At 53.8% G+C, this 23,807-nt stretch overlaps 1 protein-coding gene across 6 annotated transcripts in view; it reads right to left on the bottom strand.

The window, feature by feature from the left end:
• Window positions 1-495: 495 nt before the first annotated feature.
• Window positions 496-23,807, bottom strand: part of C18H16orf74 (chromosome 18 C16orf74 homolog) — a 51,333-nt gene continuing 28,021 nt past the window's right edge. For 3 of the 6 annotated variants that reach the window (XM_011767410.3, XM_071085052.1, XM_071085051.1), the window contains exons 3-4: window positions 9,359-9,502; window positions 496-7,273 (exon numbers count right to left, since the gene is read on the bottom strand). In XM_011767410.3, the coding sequence (XP_011765712.2) occupies window positions 7,215-7,273; window positions 9,359-9,502 (203 nt within the window). In that variant the 3' untranslated portion in view covers window positions 496-7,214. The remainder of the gene's footprint in view (window positions 7,274-9,358; window positions 9,503-23,807) is intronic. The other 3 variants (XR_011616640.1, XR_011616639.1, XR_011616638.1) reach the window with 3 other exon arrangements.

Below are 23,807 nucleotides of genomic sequence, written 5' to 3' on the forward strand. Positions count from 1 at the left end.
CCAACCCAGGTGGCCACAGGTATTTCCCCATCTACCTGTAGCTCTGCACAGCCTGGCAGCGCGGCCCACACCTCCCTGGGGGACCAGCATGTTCCTGCCTGCAGCGTGCCGGCTCCTGGGTTTGGCCGGGGAGCCATTGTGACAGCCCGCCGCGCACATTACGGCTGGGCCAGGCGTTCTCAAATGGCTCCGACATGGTGTGAATACACTCTTGTGTCTTTTTGCCATCTGCTGCTGTCATTAAAAAATTACATTTCCATCTGTTTTCACACTTTTCTCCCTCCCAACCTCCCTTCCTGGAGGAATACAACATGAATCCCAAGTTTCAAGACCAGAACGTTCCCTGGCCTCTTGGAACCTGGGAACATTCCCCGGACACACCAGGGTTAGGGTTAACGGGCTTTGCCGGCAGCCAGCGCCGTTAATTTCTATCTATTTCCTCTTCATTTGCCATTTACCGTGGCCCCGTGTTCCCCCAACACACACTTTGGGGGAGCCATTCACAAAGCTTTTTTATTGTTGGTTTTAATCAGTATGCTTGGCTTTGGCATTAAAAAATAAATGAAAAATAAACTGCAGACATTAGGAACCATTCCCCCAGGACGTATTTAAAGAAGAACAGACAAAAAATAAGAATAGGGGAGTGATATTTTGGGTTCAACATAAATCCTCACTCTGGATTTGCTCCAAAGAGGCACCTACCCCCACCTACAGAGCATCCCCAGTCTTTGATGAAGCGTCCGGTTCACTGAGAACCCAACACCCCAGCAATGCTGTGGCAACAGGGATCAGCCTTGCTCTTCTCCAGCACAGCTGTGCAAACCTCGGCACTGGTGCTAGCATTTCCGGTTCCTTGCGCGAGTTCATTCATGCTGTCTTCTACACCTCCTGGTTACTGTCTCCATTTGAAGATTAAGGAAACTGAGGCTCACAGGGGCCAAGTGACTTGCTCGAGGCCATCCAGCTGATAGGTGGAGTGCGGCAGCGTCCTCTGAGGTTGGGGCCCCCAAACAGGATCCAAGTGGAAGTGGTTTATTTGGAAGGCATTCCCAAGAAGAGAGGTTGAGACGGGGAACTTCAGGAGCCGGTTCAGGTTAGCGAGCAGGTTTCTATGGCCGGCAGCCAGGGCTCAGTTCCACTGGGAACCTCTGGGCAGCTATGAAGCCTCGCTACTGAAAGTGTGGCCTGTGGACCATCGACATGAGCCAGCCCCCCAGGAGCTGGTTGGAGATGCACAATCACAGACCCCAGCCCACACCTCTGCCTTTGAAGCAGAGCTCCACTGAGAGCACGTGACAGTTTGAGAAGAACAGTTCCTCCGACTTGCCCACCACACCACCACTAAGGGGCAAGGAGGCAGGGGTATTTATCTATTGACCCCTCCTGGTATCGGGTGCAGGCTGCTCCCGAGAGTCTAAGGTCCCTAGTACCCCTGGTTGGTCTTCAGGAGCCCCCACCCCTGCCACACCTATTCATGCACCAGAGAGAACCTTGGAAAGGAAGAGGATGCTTGCAGTGGGCTGCTGGTGTCACAGCAATGGGTGGGCACCAGGAGCATCCACTAGATAGGACCCTAGGTGGGCTGCTGCGGGGCCCTCCCTCTTACTACTCCAGCCCACATTCATGCATTTGCGCAATTTCACACAATCCTCAGGTTCCCATTGCATTGTCCCCATTCCCTAGAAGAGCAAACTGAGGCTCAGAGAGGTTGACAGCCCACCTGATCATGATGACTTCCATTTAGAAACTGTTTGCTCTGTGCCAAACTCCACGTGGCGGTGGATGGGCTGCGTGGATGACTTCATGCAATCCTCATATGCTTCCATAAGGTAGGTAGTTACTATCCCCACTGTACAGGTGAAGAAAAGGCTCAGAGAGGTTGAGTGACTTTCCAGGATCACACAGCACAACGGGGAGCTGGCTGACACCAAAGCCCTTGCTCCTACCCACCCCCTGGTGCCAGGGCTGCAGTGGGTGCCCTTCCCCCAGCTCCCATGCCTTCCTATGTGAGAGCTTGCGCGGAGCAGGCCCCCCTCCGTCGTGCCCCTCCCTTCCTAGGGGAGGCAGAGCTTACGGGAAGCATACGAGGGGCAGAGGAGCTGTGCAGTGGGTACGCCATGGGGTTGACTGCAGTGTGGGGGGGCAGCTGTCACCAGGAAGGGTCTCTCTGCCCTTACTCAGCAGACATGATCGTGGGGCAACACCTCCAAAACGCTGACCTCGCTGGGGATGCGGACCAGGGCTGAGGCCTCTGGTCACACCAGGCCCAAAGCTGGGGATTGCTATGCATGCCTTGGGCCCCAGTTCCTCTAGGGCCCCAGTTCCTCTAGGGGATAAGGGAACTCAGCCCAGGCCCCTGAGAGAAAGCCACACCCAGAGTCCTGGGGCCTTGCAGCCTCTAGCCGGCCCTCCCTCCGGTGTCCCCAGCTCAGAGCCCTCAGCCAGGTTGCTGTGGGCCCTGGAATCCTAGGGGAAGCCAGTGGATGACCAGCCATGGCAGACCACTGAGGAGTATTCAGGGAGGCATGAGGTTTCCTGCAACCCTGAGATCCAGCGCCCCCTGCATTCAAGAGGAGGGGCAGAGGGTCCAGTCTGGCTTCTAGGTGGACAGAAGGGGCTCTGAGAAGCCAGAAGGAAGGGGGCGACTATTTGCCTGGCCAATCAACAAGCGCAAGAGAAGCAGATCCCTTGGGTGGTAAGACCACAGGCTCTGGGTTTGATTCCCACCTCTGCCACTTACTTACCTCGGATGACCTTGGGCAAATGATTTAACCTCTAGGTGCCTCCCATCCCCCATCTGTAAAATGCGGGTAATAAAGAGCACTGACCTGCGAGAGATTAGGTTATTGTTTCCGACTCACCTTTCCCCGTCTTTAGGAGAATTGTCTGTCCCTTCCTTGTGCCGTGCAACTTCCCGGCTCACAGTGTTGGGCTTGGCCATGTGACTTGCTTGGCTGAGGGAATGTGGGCACGTGTCGCAAGCAGAAGCTGCAAATGCATTGACTCTGCCTGTGCTCTGTGCCTCTGCCACCCACTGAGTGAATGAGCACACTCTGGTTGGTGCCTAAATGACAGGACACTTGGGGAAATCAGAGTCCAACTGCAGCTGATAAAGCCCAGCTCCTCGCAGCCAATCGGCAAGGCCACGGCCAACCCACAGACCCGTGAGTGAGGAATCAGTGCTTGCTGTTCTAAGCCACTGAGTTTGGGGGCGGAGGGGGTGGTTGTTACACAGCAACATCACAGCAAAAAGAAAACTGACTAATACACTATCTCTCAGGGTTTCCATGAGAATTATGTGAGTTAAAATATCTGTCAAGTGTTAAGTACAGTCCTGGTACATAGCAGGCAATATGAATGCTAAATAAGGGCCGGGCACAGTGGTGCACACCTGTAATCCCAGAGCTCAGGCAGGATCATTGCTTGAGCCCCAGCGTTCCATCACACTGTTGCACTTCAGCCTGGGTGACAGCGCAAGACTTTGTCTCTAAAAAACTAAACAAGGCTGGGTGCGGTGGCTCACGCCTGTAATCCCAGCACTTTGGTAGGCAGAGGCGGGCGGATCACCTGAGGTCAGGAGTTTGAGACCAACATGACCAATATGGCAAAAACCTGTCTCTACTAAAAATACAAAAATTAGCCAGGCGCGGCGGCGGGCGCCTGTAATCCCAGCTACTTGGGAGGCTGAGACATGAGAATTGCTTGAACCCAGGAGGCGGAGGTTGCAGTGAGCCGAGATCGTGCCATTGCACTCTAGCCTGGGCAACAGAGCAAGACTCTGTCTCAAAAAAAAAAAAAAAAAAAAAACCAAAAACTAAATAAATAAATAAATACGGTAGCGCCTATGATAGAGGTGCTGGGAATATACTGATGTGTGAGACTAAGTCACTACCTTTAGGAAATTTATTTATTAGAGACAGTGGCGGGGGTTCCTGGGGTGTAGGTGAGCTGATCAGCCTTAGGCTGTGAGCCCCAGCGACAAGGGACCTCTTCCTGTGATGCCCCGCACATCAGTGACTGTGAAACAACAGAAGGGCACCCCGCTCACAGGGGAGGGAGGGAACACGTGCTGTGGGAGCTGGAGGACAGCAAAGCTTCCTGCTGGCAGGGCCTGGCATGGAGGGGCACCAGGCTTCCATGGAACTGGACCTTGCAGAGAGACTGGGGTTGGGAGCAAAGGCGTTCCAGGGAGAACTGCCTGAACCGGGTGGCAGGTTGTAGTTTCCAAATGGGGCCACAACATCTCCCATCCACATTTTCTTCTTCTTTCTTCTTCTTCTTTCTCTTTCTTCTTCCTCCTTCTCCTTCTCCTCCTCCTCCTCCTTCTCCTCCTCTCCTCCTCCTCCTCCCCCTCCTTCTTTTTTAGACACAGGGTCTTAATGCTGCGTCACTCAGGCTGGAGTGCAGCAGTGTGATCACAGCTCACTGCAGCCTCCAACTAGTGGGTCTACACTGCCACACCCAGTTTATTTTTATTTTTTATTTTTGTAATGACAGGGTCTCACTACATTGCCCAGGTTGGTCTTGAACTCCTGGCTTCAAGTGATCCTCCTCCCTGGGCCTCCCAAAGCACTGGGATTATAGGCAGAAGCCACTGCACTCAGCCTGTGCTCTATTTATGCCTTTGACTTTGTTCCCATCAGGAGGTGGTGCCTATGTTCCCTTCTTTTTAATCTAGGAAGGCCCGTGACGACCGCCAAAGTGATGTGATGTGACTTCAGAGAGTAGGCCATCACAGGCGATGCGGCTTCCACCTGATTTTCTGGAGATGCTCTTGCTTGGATGTCAGGGGCCATGCTGTGAGGAAGCCCAAGCCGCCCCGGGAGAGGTTCTTGTGGAGAAAAACAAGAGCCCAGAACCAACTTGGCAGCCACGTGGTAGGTGCTTGCCCATGTGGGTGTGCCATCTTGGAAGTGGATCTTCTAGCCCCAGATGACATACATGCCTCAGCTGGTGTCTCATGAAACAGACAAACTCTCTCTTCAGGCCCTGTCCAAATTGCAGATTTGTGGGCAAAACAGATGATGGTTGTTGTTTCACACTAAATATTTGTTGTGCAGCAATGGTAACCAGAACAAGAGGCATGTGTACAAGGAAAATCAAGGAGTTCAGCTTAATTGGAGTGGAGGGTGAGCAAGGCTAAGCCTTTGGCCTCTTAGGGATCATGGAGAATTTTTGGAGGCTGCTAAGCAGGCAGTGGAGGGCTCAGACATTAAGCAAGCAGCAGAGGATAGGACAGAAGTAGGAGAAGGTAAGCGTCAAGCATCAGCAGGCATTCCGTTTTTTTTCTTCCTTCCTTCCTTCCTTCCTTCCTTCCTTCCTTCCTTCCTTCCTTCCTTCCTTCCTTCCTTCCTTCCCTCCCTCCTTCCTTCCATTTTGTTTTGTTTTGTTTGTTTTGTTTTGTTTTGTTTTGTTTTGAGATAGAGTCTCACGCTGTCACTCAGGCTGGAGTGCAGTGGCATGATCTCAGCTCACAGCAACTTCCACCTCTCGGGTACAAGTGATTCTCATGTCTCAGCCTCCCAAGTAGCTAGAGATTACAGGCATGTGCCACCATGCCCTGCTAATTTTTGTATTTTTAGTAGAGACAAGGTTTTGCCATGTTGGCCAGGCTGCTCTCAAACTCCTAGTATCAAGTGAAATAGAATCTCACTCTATTGCCCAGGCTGGAGTGCGACGGCACCACTGTAGTTCAGTATAGCCTCAATGTCCTGGGCTCAAGCGATCCTCCCACCCTGGCCTCCCTAGTAGCTGGGAGTACAGGTGTGCACGACTACACCTGGCTAATTTTTAAAACTTTTAGTAGAGATAGGGCTCTATGTTGCCCAGGCTGGTCTTGAACTCCTGGGCTCAAGTGATCCACCCACCCTGGCCTCCCAAAGCCCTGGGATTATAGGCATGGGCCACCATGCTGGGCCCCAATTGAGAATTTCAAGGTGCAACAGCAGAACGTTGAACCCAGCATGGGCCTTCTGAGATGGGCCCTGTGGCAGTGTGCAGGACACGTCCAGAGAGCTGGCCCTGGCCGTGGGGCCCACTATATCCCTGGCATGCTCCATCGCCTCCTCCTGACCCAAGAAGCAGGATTCACCATTTGTGGCTGGGTGCGGTGGCTCACGCCTATAATCCCAGCACTTTGGGAGGCTGAGGCGGGTAGATCACCTGAGGTCAGGAGTTCAAGACTAGCCTGGCCAACATAGTGAAACGCTGTCTCTACTAAAAATACAAAAATTAGCCAGGCATGGTGACTCATGCCTGTAATCCCAGCTACTCAGGAGTCTGAGGCAGGAGAATCGCTTGAACCCGGGAGGCGGACACTGCAGTGAGCTGAGATTGCGCCATTGCACTCCAGCCTGGGAAACAAGAGCGAGACTCTGTCTCAAAAAAAATAAAAAAGGATTCACCATTTGTTACAGAGGATCTTTATTTATAATGCAAAAAAAAGAAATTATAAATCCCATTTTGGACTGTTCCCACATCTGTACAACAACTTATAAAAAACAGCCACTCTTGCCGGGCGCAGTGGCTCAAGCCTGTAATCCCAGCACTTTGGGAGGCCGAGACGGGCGGATCACGACATCAGGAGTTCGAGACCATCCTGGCTAACACGGTGAAACCCCGTCTCTACTAAAAAATACAAAAAACTAGCCGGGCGAGGTGGTGGGCGCCTGTAGTCCCAGCTACTCGGGAGGCTGAGGCAGGAGAATGGCGTAAAAACCCGGGAGGCGGAGCTTGCAATGAGCTGAGATCTGGCCACTGCACTCCAGCCTGGGCGACACAGCAAGACTCCGTCTCAAAAAAAAAAACAAAAAAAAACACAGCTACTCCACCTGCAAGAAGTTCTTGTTTGTGCTTATGGCAGGGGCACATATTTGCACAGCCCGTGGGGCTGGGAAGGTGTGTTTGTCCTGAAGAGAGCCTCTCCCTGGGACCCCAACAGCCAGTACCATGGAGCTCCCTTGCACCAGGCTGGAGTCAGCAAGACCCTGGAGGTGTCAGAGGTCCAGTCCACTCAGCAGGGTCGGGAAACACTGTTCCGGAAGCAGGCAGGCTGGATTCTCGCTGGTCCTGCCACATCTCTCCCAGCGGAGACCCAGATTCGCTCAGTTCCCATCCAAGGTATTCAGCACACCTGCTCCAGGCAGCCACGCCCCCGGACACCTGAAGCTAGGACCCCGCAGCAGGAGCCCACCAGACAAATCCACGACACCTCCTCAGGCTTCTGGGTCGAGTTCTCCATCATCCGGGCACGACCCTGTCTCATCCAGCCAGACTAGGAGAAAGAGGGGATGGTGACACCTGGATGCACCCCGCCCCCACCACACCCAGGCCCGCTTCCCTGGGAGCTGCAGGGCTGAGGCCTCTGGGATTCCTTGCTTTCTGGTGCTGCCAGAGGCAGAGATGGGACCCAGCCCAGTGATGCTGGATCCTTCTGGGTGAGTCGGATCCCAGAGCTGCTTAAGTTTCAGAGGAACTCCTCCCAGGGTTCAGGAACCTCCCTAGGGCTCGGACCCTGCAGAGTAACCCTGTGTCTCCCCTCTGCCCACACTGGTCCTGGAAGCAGGCAAAGTGGCATGATCCCATTTTATAGGTGAGGACACAGGCTCAGAGAGGGAAGAGACTGTGACAGCTGAGCTAAGGACCTGGGCCTCTGTCCGCCCACACTGGGCTCTCTGATTAGACAGCACTGGGGTGCAGGAGGAGCACTGCAGCAGGAGCCCAGCTCTTCTCCCACCTTGCTGTGTGTCCCTGGGCAAGGCACTGTCCCTCTCTGGACCTGTTTGTTTCCCCATTTCTAAACTAGAGATAAGGGTTGGAATGAGAATTAAATGAGATTTGTGAAAAGCATTTAGCCTGGTGCCAGGCACTTGGAAAGGTCACAGAGGAAGGCACCCCACTGCACCCACCATGGCTCCACCCAGCACCTGCACTGGTCCAACCCAGAGGGGCCTGACAGCTTTCTCCCAGTCACTTGCTCTGCTGGGCAAGCGGAGACCCAAGCTCAGGACATCTGGAAGGGTCTACAGATCCCCCCTCCCAGACAGCCTTCCACGTACCCTACATCAGCCTCATGGGTGCCGTGTCGCTTACATGGGCCCAGCGAGACCCACGTCACAATGGCTGTCAACTAACTGATGCCACCTGTGGGGAGGGCATCCGGCCTGGGGGCCATGGTGTGAAGTGCAGATCACACAGTCTGGGGCTGCTTCCCCGCTGCACCACTGACCAGATGCACGGCAAGTGTCTCAGCCTCTCTCAACCTCAGATTACCCATTTCTAAAATGGGGATGCGGCTGGGTGCGGTGGCTCATGCCTGTAATCCCATCACTTTGGGAGGCCCAGGCAGGCGGATCACCTGAGGTCAGGAGTTTGAGACCAGCCTGACCAACACGACGAAACCCCATATCTACTAAAATACAAAAATTAGCTGGGCATGGTGGTGGGCATCTGTAATCCTAGCTATTCAGGAGGCTAAGGCAGAAGAATCACTTGAACAAGGGAGATGGAGGTTGCAGTTAGCCGAGATTGCACCACAGCACTCCAGCCTGAGCAACAGAGCAAAACTCCATCTCAAAAAATAAATAAATACAAATAATAAAATGGGGATGAAATCTGTACTTAACTCTGAGAATTCCTGTAAGAACTAAATAAGAAAATCCACTCATTACACTCAGTACAGTGCAACCTATCATGACCATCCCCAATATCATTATTATTCATAGCAGCAGCCTTCAGCACCTGGTGTAGGCCCAGCTCAATAAATCTTTGCTCGATGAATACATGAACAATTTGTCCCACCAGCACCAGAGGTATCACCGAGGGACAGGTGGGGGAGCCGATTTGGGCCTGTGTCCCACCTCCTCACCCTCTCCCTGGGAAGAACTCTATTTCCTCCCTGCTCCCAGCAGTGAGCTGCATCTGGAAGGCCCAGGGTCCGGCCCCAGCCTGGGCATGGGCTGTGTTTCCAAGTCTGTCCTGTCCAGCCAAACTGCAGCAGCCAACAAGATGGAGGAGCGGTCCTCCCGCTGGCAGGGGAAGGAGCATCCATCAATTACCTTGGCTGGCGGGAGCCACAGTGTGGCAGGCCAGCCCGGCCCCATCCATCAATCGTACTGGCTGCTGGCAGAAGCTGTCTACTAATTACTTAACACGCCGCGTCGTGCTGAGGCTGGCGCCGTGGCAGGGGGCTCACGGTGCAGTGTACACAGGTCTGACCATAAATGCTTAATGAACCCAGGGGGAGGTGGGGACGCAAGCTCGGCCCCGTGGCCCAGAAGGACGCCCCTGAGAGCTGTCTCCACCAGGCCACCAGGCCCCCAGACCCGACCCTGCTTGGCGGCAGAGGAGACGGCCTCACCTGTGTTCCCCGAGTCCCTCGGCAGCATCATGCCTGTGGGGGTGGGGGGCGTGATGATGATGTCGGGCACATCCAGGTGCTTGTCGTTCAGGACGGGGGCCTCTTCGTGGCTGCTGCTGCTGCTGCTGACACACATTTTAAAGCCTGAGAAGCCAGGCGTGGAGCACACACGCACGTACACACACAACAGAGAGACAGGCATCAGTGGCCGCCAGGAACCGCGGGTGCCACCCCCCCTTCATCACCTGAGTCCTGATGCCTCGCAGCAAGGGGCGCAGCTGTCCCCGCATCACAGATGAAAACCTGAGTCTCAGGAATGTCAAAGGAGCCCCCAACACATCTCCCAGAACCATGAGTCGGGAAACAGATTTTGGGAAATGCTGATCACAGGCTAGTTGGCCTCTAGGTCCAGTTTTCAGCCTTCACCATGTGGCCCAGCCAGCTGCAGCCCCATTTCTGGCCACTAGCCCCTACTCTGCAAAGCGCTCACACTTCCCCAGACTCCCTGGGCTCCCGGGGCCCTTTTGTGCCTTTGCATATGCTGTTCCCCTGGCCTGGGATGCTCTTTCTTCCTCTGCCTGAGTGACAAGCTCCTGCTTATCCTTCAAAGCCTGGTGCAACGGGCTCTTCCTTGGGAAAGGTGTCCCAGCAGATCTGGCCTCTCCCTCTTCTGCCTGTCTGCGTTTACTCATTCATCAATGAATGACATGATTTGTTTTTATTTCTACCTCTCTTTGCTGTGAACACCTGGAGGACAGTCTCTACTTCATTCATCTGTGTTTCCCTTGAGCTCAGCACATGCTCGAGACAGAGTAAGTAGGAGTGCTTTAAATTTTAAATGCGGGCTGGGTGGTGGCTCATGCCTATAATCCTAGCACTTTGGGAGGCCGAGGTGGGCAGATCACTTGAGGTAAGGAGTTCAAGACCAGCCTGGCCAACATGGTGAAACCTCGTCTCTACTAAAATACAAAAATTAGCTGGGCGTGATAGCACACACCTGTAATCCCAGCTACTCGGGAGGCTGAAGCAGGAGAATCACTTGAACCCGGGAGGCAGAGATTGAAGTGAGCTGAGATCGCACCATTGCACTCTAACCTAAGTGACAGAGTGAGACTCCATCAAAAAAAAAAGGCCAGGTGCGGTGGCTTACAACTATAATCCCAGCACTTTGGGAGGCCAAGGCGGGCAGATCACCTAAGGTCAGGAGTTCAAGACCAGCCTGACCAACACGGAGAAACCCTGTCTCTACTAAAAATAAAAATAAAAAAATTAGCTGGGCATGGTGTTGTGTGCCTGTAATCCCAGCTACTCGGGAGGCTGAGGCAGGAGAATCGCTTGAACCTGGGAGGCAGAGGTTGAAGTGAGTTGAGATTGCACCATTGCACTTCAGCCTAAGTGACAGAGTAAGAATCCATCTAAAAAAAAAAAAAAAAAAAAAGGCCGGGCATGGTGGTTTATACCTGTAATCCCAGCACTTTGGGAGGCCGAGGTGGGCAGATCACTTGAGGTCAGGAGTTCAAGACCAGCCTGGCCAACATGGTGAAACCCCCGTCTCTACTAAAATACAAAAATTAGCTGGGCGTGGTGGCACACACCTGTAATCTCAGTTACTCAGGAGGCTGAGGCAAGAGAATTGCTTGAACCTGGGAGGCAGAGGTTGAAGTGAGCTGAGATCCTACCATTGCACTCCAGCCTAAGTGACAGAGTGAGACTCTGTCTAAACAAAAAGAAGGCTAGGCACGGTGGCTCACACCTGTAATCCCAGCACTTTGGGAGGCCGAAGTGGGCGGATCACCTAAGGTCGGGAGTTTGAGACCAGCCTGACCAACATGGAGAAACCCCATCTCTACTAAAACTACAAAAAAAGTTAGCTGGGCATGGTGGTGTGTGCCTGTAATCCCAGCTACTCGGGAGGCTGAGGCAGGAGAATAGCTTTAACCCAGGAGGCAGAGGTTGCAGTGAGCCTAGATCGTGCCATCACACTCCAGCCTGGGCAACAAGAGTGAAACTCCGTCTCAAAATAATAATAATAATAATTTTAAACACAACCAAAAACCCTTCAGGCAGCATTAAGCTAGGTGTTACAATCCTTGTCTCTATGCCCCATCACTTTGGTTTTGCCCCAAACAATGCCAGGCTGGGATAAATTAGCTCAAGTATCAGAGCCCTTGACCAAAGGGAGAAGCTGAGTAATAAGGGGTTGGGGGGGTATTTTTCCTACTGTTCTCGGGCCTTCCTTGACCACTATTAGGACAATGTTCCTAAGTGACCATTGTAGGGTCAGTGGGGGGGTTCTAAAACATGGCTCTGAGAGGTGGAGTCTAAGCCCTTGAGTGTGGGTGGACTTAGTGACTTGCTTCCAACAATAGGACAGACATGATGGTGTGTGACTTCCACAGTGAGGTTATAAAAGACATTGCAACTTCCTCTTTGCTCTCTCTTGGAACACTTGCTCTTGGGGAAGCCAGTCACCATGTTACAAGGATGCTCAAGCTGTGGAGAAGCTCATGTGGGTGAGGAATCAAGGCCTCTAGCGAACAACCACGAGGGAGCCACCTCAGCCCCAGAGCCTCCAGCCCCAGTCCAGCCATCAGATGAGACTGCAGCCCTGGCTAACATTTTGGATGTAACATCATGATTGACCCTGAGCCAGAACCACCCAGATAAGCCACTCCTCAATTCCTGACCCACAGAAACTCTGAGATAATAAAGGTTTGATGTTTAAGTCACAAAGTTTTGGCATAGTTTGTTATGCAGTGATAGATTACTGATAGAGTTAGCAAATCTTTCCCTGACTCCAATAGGAAGGGATGGCAGGTGCACAGTGGGAATCTCATACCTGGCTGTGGGGAAATCACAGGGGGCTTCTCAGGGCAACTTTTGTTCACCTAAGGGGTGTTCCTCTGAGAGGCAGGTTACACCTGAGCTGTCAGGGACAATCTGTTTGAATCCACAAAAAAAAGTACAACTAGAGGACCTGGAGCCATGCCATTCAGGCCAAATTCTTGTTTCATCTGCAACTTGACCAAGGTGGTAGGCTCAGAAAAACTGAAGGCAGCAGGCACATTGGCTTTGGAATCAGGCCACCAGCTGTGTGACCCCGGGTGCACTGCACCTCCTCTCCAGGCCCTTCGTGTAGTAAAGAATTTAACCTTGCCTAAAAAGAGGTCTGGTCTCCGTCCATGGTTTCTGGGAGGTGCTCTCTAAGCCCTTGGAATATCTTGCCTGATAGGAGAGTCTTTGTTTGCCAGGGGCTGTGGTTACACTGGGTGTCCAAAGGCATGATTGATGGAGGGGGGCTCTGAGTCATGCCCAGAGAGATGGCAGCCTGCAGGCTGAGCTCCAAAGTGAGCAATCAATCAGCCTCTAGAGGAGCTCCAGTGCCTTCGTCTCCTGGGGTTGCCACAACAAAGCACCATCAACCGGGTGGCTGGAACAACAGACACTCATTGTCTTATAGATCTGGAGGCCAGAAGTTCCAGATCCAGGTGTCGGCAGGGTTGGTTCCTCCAGAGGCTGCAAGGGAGACTGTTCCAAGCCTGTCCCCTGGCTTCTGGTGGTTGTTGACAATCTAGCGTTCCTAGGCTTATAGAAGCTCCCCATCTCTGCCTCTTGCCTTCACATTGTATTCTCCCTGTGTCTTGTCTCTGTCCAGATTCCCGCCCCCAATTCCCAGCTTTTTTTTTGAGACAGGTCTTGCTCTGTCGCCCAGGCTGCAGTGCAGTGGCATGATCGCAGCTCACTGCAACCTCTGCCTCTCAGGTTCAAACAATTCTCCTGCCTCAGCCTCCCAAGTAGTTGGGATTACAGGCATGCACCAGCACGCCCAGCTAATTTTTGTATTTTTCGTAGAGCCAGGGTCTCACCATATTGACCAGGCTGGTCTCAAACTCCTGACCTCAGGTGATCCACCCACCTCGGCCTCCCAAAGTGCTGGGATCACAGGCATGAGCCACTGCACCCAGCGCAGATTTCCCTTTTTTGATAAGGACACCCGTCATATTGGACTAGGAGCTCACACTACTAAAATGACCTCATCTTAACTCATTACACCTGCAAAGACACTACTCCCAAGAAGGCCACATTTTGAGGCCCTGGGGTGAGGAGGTTGACTTAGGAATTTTTGGGAGACACAGTTCAATCCATAATGCCCTGTAAGAACTCTGGACACGGAGGCCAGGGGCTTCCCTCCTGGCAATGCTCCGTGCTGTCACTCACCACCGTCAGGAGGAGTTGGCACTGCCCATGGCTCCACAGGGAGGGGACAGTGGGAGCCTGTGCCTGGAGCTCTCATGGGATCTGCCCTGTGAGCGTCTTCCCTTTGGTCTTAACCTAGGTCCCTTCCCTGGAATGAGCCATAGCCAGGAATCAGAGCCTCTAGTGACTTCTGTGGGTCCTTTCAGCAACTGAACAAACATGAGGGTGGCTTGGGGAACCCCCAAACTTGCAGCTGCTGGCAGAGGGTGGGTGGTCATGTGTGCCCCCCACCCCAACTTCTGTTAGTCTAACTCTTTGCAGCTTTCTTGTTTTCATGGACAAGCACGGGGTGGTAGTGGCAGAATCAGCTGAGTCCCTGGGCTAGGGAGAGACCGCCACGGTTCCTGGCACACACGGCTGGTGTGAGGTGACCACGATGAACCCCATTTGACCTGTGCACAGCCAGTCACTTCCCTCCCCTCATTCTCAGCCCAGTGACCAGCATCCGCCCCTCACTCAGGCACTGCCCCGTCACCTCCCTACCTTCTGAACCCCAACCGTGTTTCCTCCTTTGGAAGACTGTATGTATGTATGTATGTATGTATGTATGTATGTATGTATGTATGAGACGGAGTCTTGCTCTGTTGCCCAGCCTGGAATGCAGTGGCTTGATCTCGGCTCACTGCAACCTCCGTCTCCTGGGTTCAAGTGATTCTTCTGCCTCAGCTTCCTGAGTAGCTGGGACTACAGGCGCCCGCCACCACACCCAGCTAATTTTTTTTTTTTGAAGCTGAGTCTCGCTCATTGCCCAGGCTGGAGTGCAGTGGTGCGATCTCAGCTCACTGCAAGCTCTGCCTCCCGGGTTCACACCATTCTCCTGCCTCAGCCTCCCGAGTAGCTGGGACTACAGGTGCCCGCCACCATGCCCGGCTAAGTTTTTGTATTTTTAGTAGAGACAGGGTTTCACCATGTTGGCCAGGATGGTCTCGATCTCCTGATCTCGTGATCCACCTGCCTTGGCCTCCCAAAGTGCTGGGCTTACAGGCATGAGCCACCGCGCCCGGTCTTGGAAGATTCTTGGCCCCTGACTGGGTAGTTTTGAGGGAAGAGGCCACTTCAGCCTGACAGAACTCTAAGCCCCTCAGCAGCACCCACATAGCCCCTCCGAAGCAGGTCTAACGCAGTGGGGTTTGAACCGTCTTTAAAGAAGAGAACGTTTCTCCTGCAATCTTGCACAGAAGCCCAGAGTGTGAAACAAATCAGAGGAAGTCACTTGGAGAGAGGCATCCCTACCCCAAACAACCACAAACAAAAGGATGTGTTGCCAACCGCCCAGACAAGCTACGGGGTCCGTAGGCGTGGGCTCCTTCAGGCTCCATTGCCACCGTGCTCGGTGTCACCAGCCCCATCTCACAGATGTGGAAACTGGGGACCTAAGAGAGTAATATCTGCACACAACTGAACAGCTAGTGGGAGGCAGAGCCAGGATCCATCCCCAAACTGGAATCTGGCTGACCCCAAGAGCCGGTGCTTCCCGTAGCCATGATCCCATGTAACAGCCCCCATGTAACTGCAAGGGGCCAGGCAGAAAATATTTGATCTCTGTGAGCCACACAAACTACACACACGACTTTGCCACGGCAGCCTGAAGGCAGCCACAGACAACGCGGAAATGAACGAGCATGACTCTGTCTCAATAAAACTTGATTTCTAACAGCAGGCGTCAGGCAGGATTGGGTCTTGGGGCTGTGGTTGCCAATCCTTCCTCTATAACATCCAGGACTGACTGCGGAGGAGAGCTGGGATCGAGGACACACCCGATGTTGTAACTGGCAAAAACAGAACCTCGAAAGCTTGAGGCTTGCTCATGCCAAAAACAAAAGCCACAGCCAGAAGCCCGGCGGCAGGTGGGCAGGGCAGCCCCCTCTTGAAGGGCTGCGTGTGAGGAAATGAATGAATTCACGAAAGTACTTTGCCCAGCCAGCTGCCCCGTAAGTGTTCTCTATTATCATCCATAAAGAGCTCCTTGTGGAGGCCCCCGACAAAAGGAATCGCTGATGATCATATCTGTAACAGGAGGGAGCCTCCCTGCTCAGTCTCCAAACCCCTTCCTCGGTGAATACTCCAAGATTCTAAAATAAAACACCCCACATTTGCATTTTTACATGGTCTGGAGCTTGAGGACAAAACCCACACATATAATCTGGAAGGATCAGGTTCTCAGTGAGCCCTGGAGAGGCAGAAGTCTCAGAGGAGAGGGGGTTGGAGGGAGAGGAGGAAAGGAAGGGAGGAGGGAGGAGAAAACAGAGGGAAGGAGGAGAGGGGAGGAGGGAGAACAGGGAGGGAGGAGGAAGAGGGGGAAGAGGAGGGAGGGAGGAGGAAGAGGAGGAAGGGAAGGAAGAGAGGAGGGAAGAAGGAGAGGGGAGGAAGGAGGAGGAAGGGAGGGAGGAGAGGAGAAGGAAGCAGGAGGGAAGGAGGATAGAGGGAGGGAAGGGGAGAGGGAAGAAGGGGGAAGGGGAGAGGGAAGGAGGGAGAAGAAGGAGGAGGAAAGACAGGGCAGGAAGGGGAAGAGAGGAGGAGGAGGGAAGAGACAGGGAAGAGGAAGAAGGAGGAAGGCGAGATGGAGGAGGAAGGGAGGGAGAGGGGAGGGCAGACAGGGAGGAGGGAGGGACCCCAGCCCCTCTCACATCCCCAGGGGCTGCCCAGCCTCAGCAGCAGAGGTGGCCAAACAGGAGGGAAAGCTCTCAAGAGGATGAAGCCAACGCTGGGGATTAAAAACCAAATGCCAGCCCTGCCCCAGACAAGGAGCTCGTTTGTGCTAAGGCCAGAATTGTTATTTGTTAATTATGTGCCTGCCTCGGGCTATTAAAAGCCTATTTCCTGAGCCTGGGATTCCAGAAGGAAGGGAGCAGATCCTAGGGACCCAGGCCCGTCCCAAGGCTTCAGGGGGATGGAGCCTGTGCGGGAAGCCCTTCCCCCTTCCCGGGAGGCAGCCCAGCCTCGTGCTCCGGGTCACCAGGCCCTGACCCCTGCTCTGCGGCCACGTCCTCTGCAGTGGGGGCAGCGCTACGGAGACCAGACCATAGAACCCGGGGCCCTGGAGCTGGCCTTCCACATGGGTTACACAGGCGGGTGCTGGCGTGGTGAGGTCAGACAGGCTTTGAGACCCGGCTCTGCGCCCTCCTAGCTCAGGACAGTGGTTCCCATCGCAGCTGCCCATTGAGATCACCTTGGGATGTTAACATCACCTATACAGGGCCTCACCCTAGACAGGCTGATTCATGGCTCCATGAGGTGCACCAGGATTTTGAAAAGTTCCCAGGTGACTCTATCAGCCAGGGATGGGAACCCCTGAGCTAGGGCTACCGTGGGAACAGGTGGCTTTACTCTTGGAGCCTCAGTTTCCCTGGCTGTAAAACTGTTATGGCACCAGCCTTGCAGGAAGTGCCAGGTGTGGGGCGTGGGGCTGCCAGGTGTGGGAAGAAATGGCCCTCGGGCAGCCAACTGGCCGGGGCCTGGGGGGTCCTGAGCTGGGGGTGCTGTGCTGCCTCTCCCCTGAGACCACCATTTCCTCAGCGTCCGAAGCTGGGCTCTGGGCCGAGCCTGCCATTTGCACCCCTGCAACCAACCCTCACACCATCCCTCAGGGAGAACACTAGGATCACGCCCATGCTACAAAGGAGAACACGGAGCTTTGGAGAAGGGAGGTAACGTGCTGGGAATACACAGAGCCTGGGGAGCAGAGCTGGGGCTTGACGAGGCTCCACGCACACTGCCCTCACTGCTGCTGGGATCAGCAGCCCTGATCCTTCAAATGCTGAGTCAGGCAAGCCCGTGCCCGAGACGCCACATCCAGGCTCTGTGCAGGATGCCCAGGTCCTTGGGGTCAGGGCACCATTCCCTGTGCCAGCTCTTGGTGAACTCCCGGCCGCCCAGAGGTCACCGCAGACACGCGCTGGAGACAGGAGCAAGTGCTGGCATCACGGCTCACGTGCGACCTCTACTGGTTCTTTTTCATTTCAATTAATTGATTTTTTGAGACAGGGTCTCTCTCTGTGGCTCAGATTCACTGCAGCCTTGACTTCCCTGGCTCAAGCGATTCTCCCATCTTGGCCTCCCAAAGTGCTGGGTGAAACTACAGGCATTCTCCACCACACCTGGCTAAGTTTTAAACTTTTTTGTAGAGACAGGGCCTCACTATGTTGGTCTTGAACTCCTAGGCTCAAACGATCCACCTGCCTTGGCCTCCCAAAGTCCTGGGATTACAGGTATGAGCCACCCCACGCGGCCTGATTCTTTTAAAAACAGTTCAAGCTTGCACCCCAGGTGTTCCGCTTGGAGGCCCTGAACGGGACCACACCCTCTTCCCCAAAGCGCCATCACACACACAGGGGGCTCCAGCCTGTCGGACCCACAATGGGACGGACAGCCAGAAGGCCCACCTGGGCTACGGGCCACCTGGGCAGTGGCTCCGCCTCTTTGGGCCTCTGCTTCCTCACCTGCAGAACTCGGGTAAATAACAGTGCCCAGGTCCGGCTGGGCAGGCACAAGAGGTTAAGGACCACCCTTGAGTCCTCACTCCAGCCAAGGCGGTGCGATGATTCTATATGCGTTTTGTGGATGAGAAAACCCCAGTGCTGGCCTTGCTGTGCACACTCAGTAAACACAAGCTGTCATTCAGATCACGAGTTTATACTAAGCTTAAATTCACACCACGTGATTTGAACCACAGGTGTAATTGTCCTCAGTCAGGGCACTTGTTCATTGATTCCGCCAACATTCAGCACCTACTGGGTGCCAACGGCTACTGTTACAGCCCCCTGAGTGTGGGTCGGGGGCCTTGTCGCCCCCTTGCGGTCACACAGCTGGAGTGGGTGCTACACAAAATATTCCTGGTTCCAACCTGACTCTGGGGGCACAATTTTCCCTTATTCTGTGGGAATGGCCAGGGGCTTGGGAAGGAGGAAATCCACCATCTGACTCTCACTTCCATTTCCTGCTGTGATGTTGCCTCTCGGCCGGGGCTTTCTCACCTGGAGAGCCAGCGTATGTCACCCTCCTTTCCAGCACAAGTGTAATGCCCCAGCTCTGAGCCTGGGCCAGGGAGGTGGCTGGTCAACAGGCATTTATTGTGCACCTGCTGTGTGCCCTGCATGGCCCCAGGTGCTGCAGACACTGCTGAGGAAAGAACGGCCTCTACAGAGGTTTACCTGTGCCTTCCCCGCTATACCTCCTGTCCAGGCTCCAGTAGCAGGAATGGGGTCCCCAAGATTTCCGGGTCAGCTGGAGGAAAAGGAGGAGGGTCCCCGGTAATTTAAGCCATCGCTGGGAGGGGCCCACGATGCTGAGCCTTGAGAACAGTGCTTGAGGGAGGCTGGACTATGTGAGTGCCTCTGGGCACTCGTCATTTGATCCTCCCAGTGAGGCAGAGCCCATCTTCCAGACGGGCACACGGAGGCACAGAGAGAGAAGTCAGGGCCCTTGCAGGGGCCATGCAGGGTTTCGTGCACAGCCTGTGCTCTGGGGGCTGGAAGCACAAAGGTATTTCCAAGATCCTGGGTCAATGCAAGTAGGGACCAGGGGCAGATGATAAGCCCGCTCACAGTGGGGAGAAACAGGGTTTAGGGGAGACCAGGAGCTGGAAAAGGCTTCTCAGAAGGGGTCAATCAGAAAGCGGCAGGAGAGATCCCCAAGGCACCCACGGCACACACAAAGGCCCTGAAGCAGGAACATAGGGGTCACAGGGGCTGACACTAACCCCTCAGAGATGACCAGGTCTCTGGATTTCGTGCAGGTCTTTCAAAAGTAAACTGATAAATTCCTCCAAGGGTTCCAGATGCATTTGATCTTTTTTTTTTTTTTAATTCCAATTACAGGGAAAGCTTTGTGTTATTATGGATGAGGCTGGGGCAGCTCTTGGCGGTTTTACCTTTTTGAGGCATCCCAGGCCCAATAGAGACAGCAGTGGATGTTTTAAATCTCTTTTTAATTAAGGAAAAAGCCCTAGCTTGCGTCAGGGATGAGCTGCTGGAGAGAGACAACCTGAGAGGAGCTAGAGACAGGAGCTTCGACACACCAAGGTGGGGGAAGGTGCCCAGCTGCCTGGCTCTGCCCAGCCAAACCACATTCCTGCCCTGGGCACTGACTGCACTTCCTCCCTCCTGGGCAGCCCTCCCAGTTCCCGCGGTCTGTTCCTGCTCATCCTAGTGCTGGGCGCTCTGGGAAGGCTGTGGAGGGTGTGGGTACAGTGTGGTGAGCCCAGATTCCAAAGGCCAGGTCCAGGGTCAGGCACAGTGACTCATGCCTGTAATTCCAGCACTTTGGAAGGACAAGGACAAAGGATTGCTTGAGCCCAGCAATCCTGCCTCAAGACCGGCCTGGACAACATAGCAAGACATCTTTAAAAATTTTTTTTTAATTAGCTGGGCGTGGTGATGTGTACCTGTAGTCCCAGCTACCTGGGAGGCTGAGAAGGGAGGACTGCTTGAGCCCAGGAGTTCAAGGTTACAGTGAGCTGCGATCACGCCATGGCACCCCAGCCTGGGCAAGAGACATCCTGTCTCAAAAGGAAAAAACAACAACCAAAAAAAAGTGGTGGAGGGTGGCACTGGGCGTGGCGGCTCATGCTTGTAATCCCAGCACTTTGGGAGGCTGAGGCAGGTGGATCACTTGAGGGCAGGGGTTTGAGACCAGCCTGGCCAACATGGTGAAAACCCATCTCTACTAAAAATACAAAAAACAAATTAGCCAGGCGTGGTGGTGGGCACCTGTAATCCCAGCTACTTAGGAGGCTGAGGCAGGAGAAGCGCTTGAACCCGGGAGTCGGAGGTTACAGTGAACCAAGATTGTGCCACTGCACTCCAGCCTGGACAATAAGAGCAAAACTCTGTTTCCAAACAAAAGAAAAAAATGAAGCCCAGGTCCAGCCCTGGTCCCATCACTTCCTGGCAGTGTCCCCTCCTCCAGCCCTCAATCTACTCATCCCTAAAATGGAAACAAGAGCAGGACCACCATGAGAAGAAGAAGAAAAAAAAGCCACGTACTTGGCACCCTGCCTGGCCACGGAAATGCTCGTGTGTGGACCAGGGTCCCCTGGCCTTGGCGCTGCTGACACTGCGGTCATTCTCTGAGGTGGGGTTGTCCTGTGTGTCATGCGATGTTTAGCAGTGTCCCTGGCCTCTAGACCCTGTAGCACCCCCAGCTTCTATGACTAAAAATACTTCCAGACATTGCCAGCTGTCCCTGGAGGGCAGGGTCACCAGGTAAAATGCAGGCCATCCATCACATCTGAATCTCAGGCTAACAAATACTTTTTTAGTAGAGGCATGTCCCATGTAATATTTGGGACATGTTTCTACTTGACAGTATTTCTTATCTGAAATTCAAATATAACCAGGTATCCTGTTTTTATGTTTTTTTCCATCCTCAATCTGGCAACTCTGCATGGGCCTGTCGGGGGAACAGGCCAGTCACCCAGGATCTGGAACCACAGGGGTAATTGACATTCACTGCAACAATGACCGGGCATTTCACGGCTGGCGCTGCATGCCTGGCATGGAGCTGCTGGCTTCCTCTGTCCCCATGTGGCCCCAGTGCCTGGGGCTACACGGAGGGGCTCCAGGATGGCCCAAGCCAGAGGAACCCAAGCCCCCAGTCTGCCCTTGACTTGCTGTGTGGTCTGAACAAGTTTCTTACCCTGTCTCCTACTGCAAAGGGAGTTATCAGCACTAACAGTTGCTACACTGTCAGCCATCTCATTGGAATAGAGATTCTAACTTTTTTTTTTTTTTAAGAGGTGGTGGTCTTTCTGTTGCCCAGGTGGAACTCAAATTGCTGGGCTCACGCAATCTTGCTGCCTTGGCCTCCTAACTCCTGGGCTCAGGGAGTAAGGAGGGCCTGGGCCCCCTAAGTAAGCTGGGATTATAGGTGTGAGCCACTGTGCCCAGCTCTGACTGTAACTTTTGCCCTAGATAATAACCTGTATCCTGCAGGACTGTTACAAGGATGCATGGTACTAAGTGTAAGGTATTGAATGGCAGGCACTTAGTGGGGCCATATTATTAGTACTATTATGACTGCTATGGAAGGAGTAATATAAGCAGGCTGATTCCAGTTAGTACCAGAGAAAGGTGGTGAACGTTGCTACTGGAGCAAACTGGGGGTCTCCCAGGGGAACCTGGGCCCTGTGGGCAGCTGAAGCTGGGAGAGGCTGCAGCCAGAGAGCAGAGCAGACCGAAGGCTGAGCTGGACTTGCAGCTCCAGGTAGGAGCAGCATTCAGGGGCCGAAGCGGCACCAAGCACTGTCACTCCCAGCTCAGGTCCAGCCACTGCGCAAGGCGAGCTCTCCAGGGAGTACTGGCTCCCCCTGAGTGGGCCCAGGGCCCCAGGACTGCCTTGCTCTGCTTGCTCCCTGATCAGGGACCAGGACTTTCCTGGACTGCGACAGCAACAACATGCTTTAGGACCCGGCCTTTGTTGCCCAGGCAACCTCAGCGAATCTTACAGAGGGGCTCACGGCTGACGGGAAAGACCCAGCCCAGGGCCCCAGGAGCTGCTGGTCCCAGTGCTGAGAAGAGACAGGTGCAGTGACAGGCCCCTCAACATGTTTTATGAAGGCCTATGTGCACCGGGCGCCACAATGCCAGTGTCTCTACAGGACTTGACTTCCTGAAATGATCTAAACAGCCCTTGGTGTTATCCTGCCTAACTCATCGTGGAAGAAACGGAGGCAAAAAGAGGTTGAGTCACTTGCCTGAGATCACACAGCTAAGGGCACACAGCCCATCCTACCAGAGGTGGTGTCCCTCCTGTAAATGGTGAAGTTCTTTTTGGTGACAAATGACATTCGAGAGTGACAGCCAGGAAATGGCACCTCACCTACAGCATATTCTGCAGTCCTCGTGTTAGCGCTGGGAGAGGCAGGTCAGCCCTCACTTCACAGAAACTGAGGCTTGGAGAAGTTCAGGCATGGACAGAGGGTCCCTCAGGGGTTGGGGAGCTGAGAACGCACACCCCTCCCTTCTCGGCGGCCACTGCACTGAGCCGTCACAGGAGGGTCTCAGAGGACTTTCAGGCGTGGTGTGGGCGGCTACGAGTTCCTTGCTCAACAAAAGAGACATGTGGCGGCCGGCCGCAGTGGCTCAAGCCTGTAATCCCAGCACTTTGGGAGGCCGAGACGGGCGGATCACGAGGTCGGGAGATAGAGACCATCCTGGCTAACACGGTGAAACCCCGTCTCTACTAAAAAAAAAATACAAAAAACTAGCCGGGCGAGGTGGCGGGCGCCTGTAGTCCCAGCTACTCGGGAGGCTGAGGCAGGAGAATGGCGTGAACCCGGGAGGCGGAGCTTGCAGTGAGCTGAGATCCGGCCACTGCACTCCAGCCTGGGTGACAGAGCGAGACTCCGTCTCAAAAAAAAAAAAAAAAAAAAAAAAAAAAAGAGACATGTGGAGCTCACATTCAGGTCAAGATCTGTGATGTCAGGAGCCCGGTTGCCCTTGCAGGGAGCTTGAGGGGCTTCTGGGCAGCTGACATGTTTGTTGGTCAGTGTGAAATGCATGGAGCAGCTGACTTAGGACCTGCGTCTTTTTCCTGTATGTATGTTACACTTCAATCAGAAGTTAGGCCAGGTGGGGTGTGGTGGCTCATGCCTGTAATCCCAGCACTTTGGGAGGCTGAGGTGAGTAGATCACCTGAGGTCAGGAGTTGAAGACCAGCCTGGCCAACAGGACAAAACCCTGTCTCTACTAAAAACACAAAAAATTAGCCAGGTGTGGTGGTGCGTGCCTGTAATCCCAGCTACTCGGGAGGCTGAGGCAGGAGAATTGCTTGAACCTGGGAGGTGGAGGCTGCAGTGAGCTGAGATTGCACCACTGTACTCCAGCCTGGGCGACAGAGCAAGACTCTGTCTCAAAAAAAAAAAAAAAGAAGAAGTGCAGTGGCACATGCCTGTAATCCCAGCACTTTGAGAGGTCGAGGCAGGAGGACCACTTGAGGCCAGGCATTTGAAGCCAGCATGGCCAACATAGCAAGATCCCATCTGTACTTAAAAAAAAAAAAAAAAAAGTTGGCTGGGCGTGGTGGCTCACGCCTGTAATCCCAGCACTTTGGGAGGCCGAGGCAGGTGGATCACAAGGTCAGGAAATCGAGACCATCCTGGCTAACACGGTGAAACCCCGTCTCTACTAAAAATACCAAAAATTAGCCGGGCATGGTGGCGCGCACCTGTAGTCCCAGCTACTCGGGAGGCTGA

Source organism: Macaca nemestrina, chromosome 18, assembly GCF_043159975.1.
Source record: "Macaca nemestrina isolate mMacNem1 chromosome 18, mMacNem.hap1, whole genome shotgun sequence".
Lineage (NCBI taxonomy): Eukaryota > Metazoa > Chordata > Mammalia > Primates > Cercopithecidae > Macaca > Macaca nemestrina.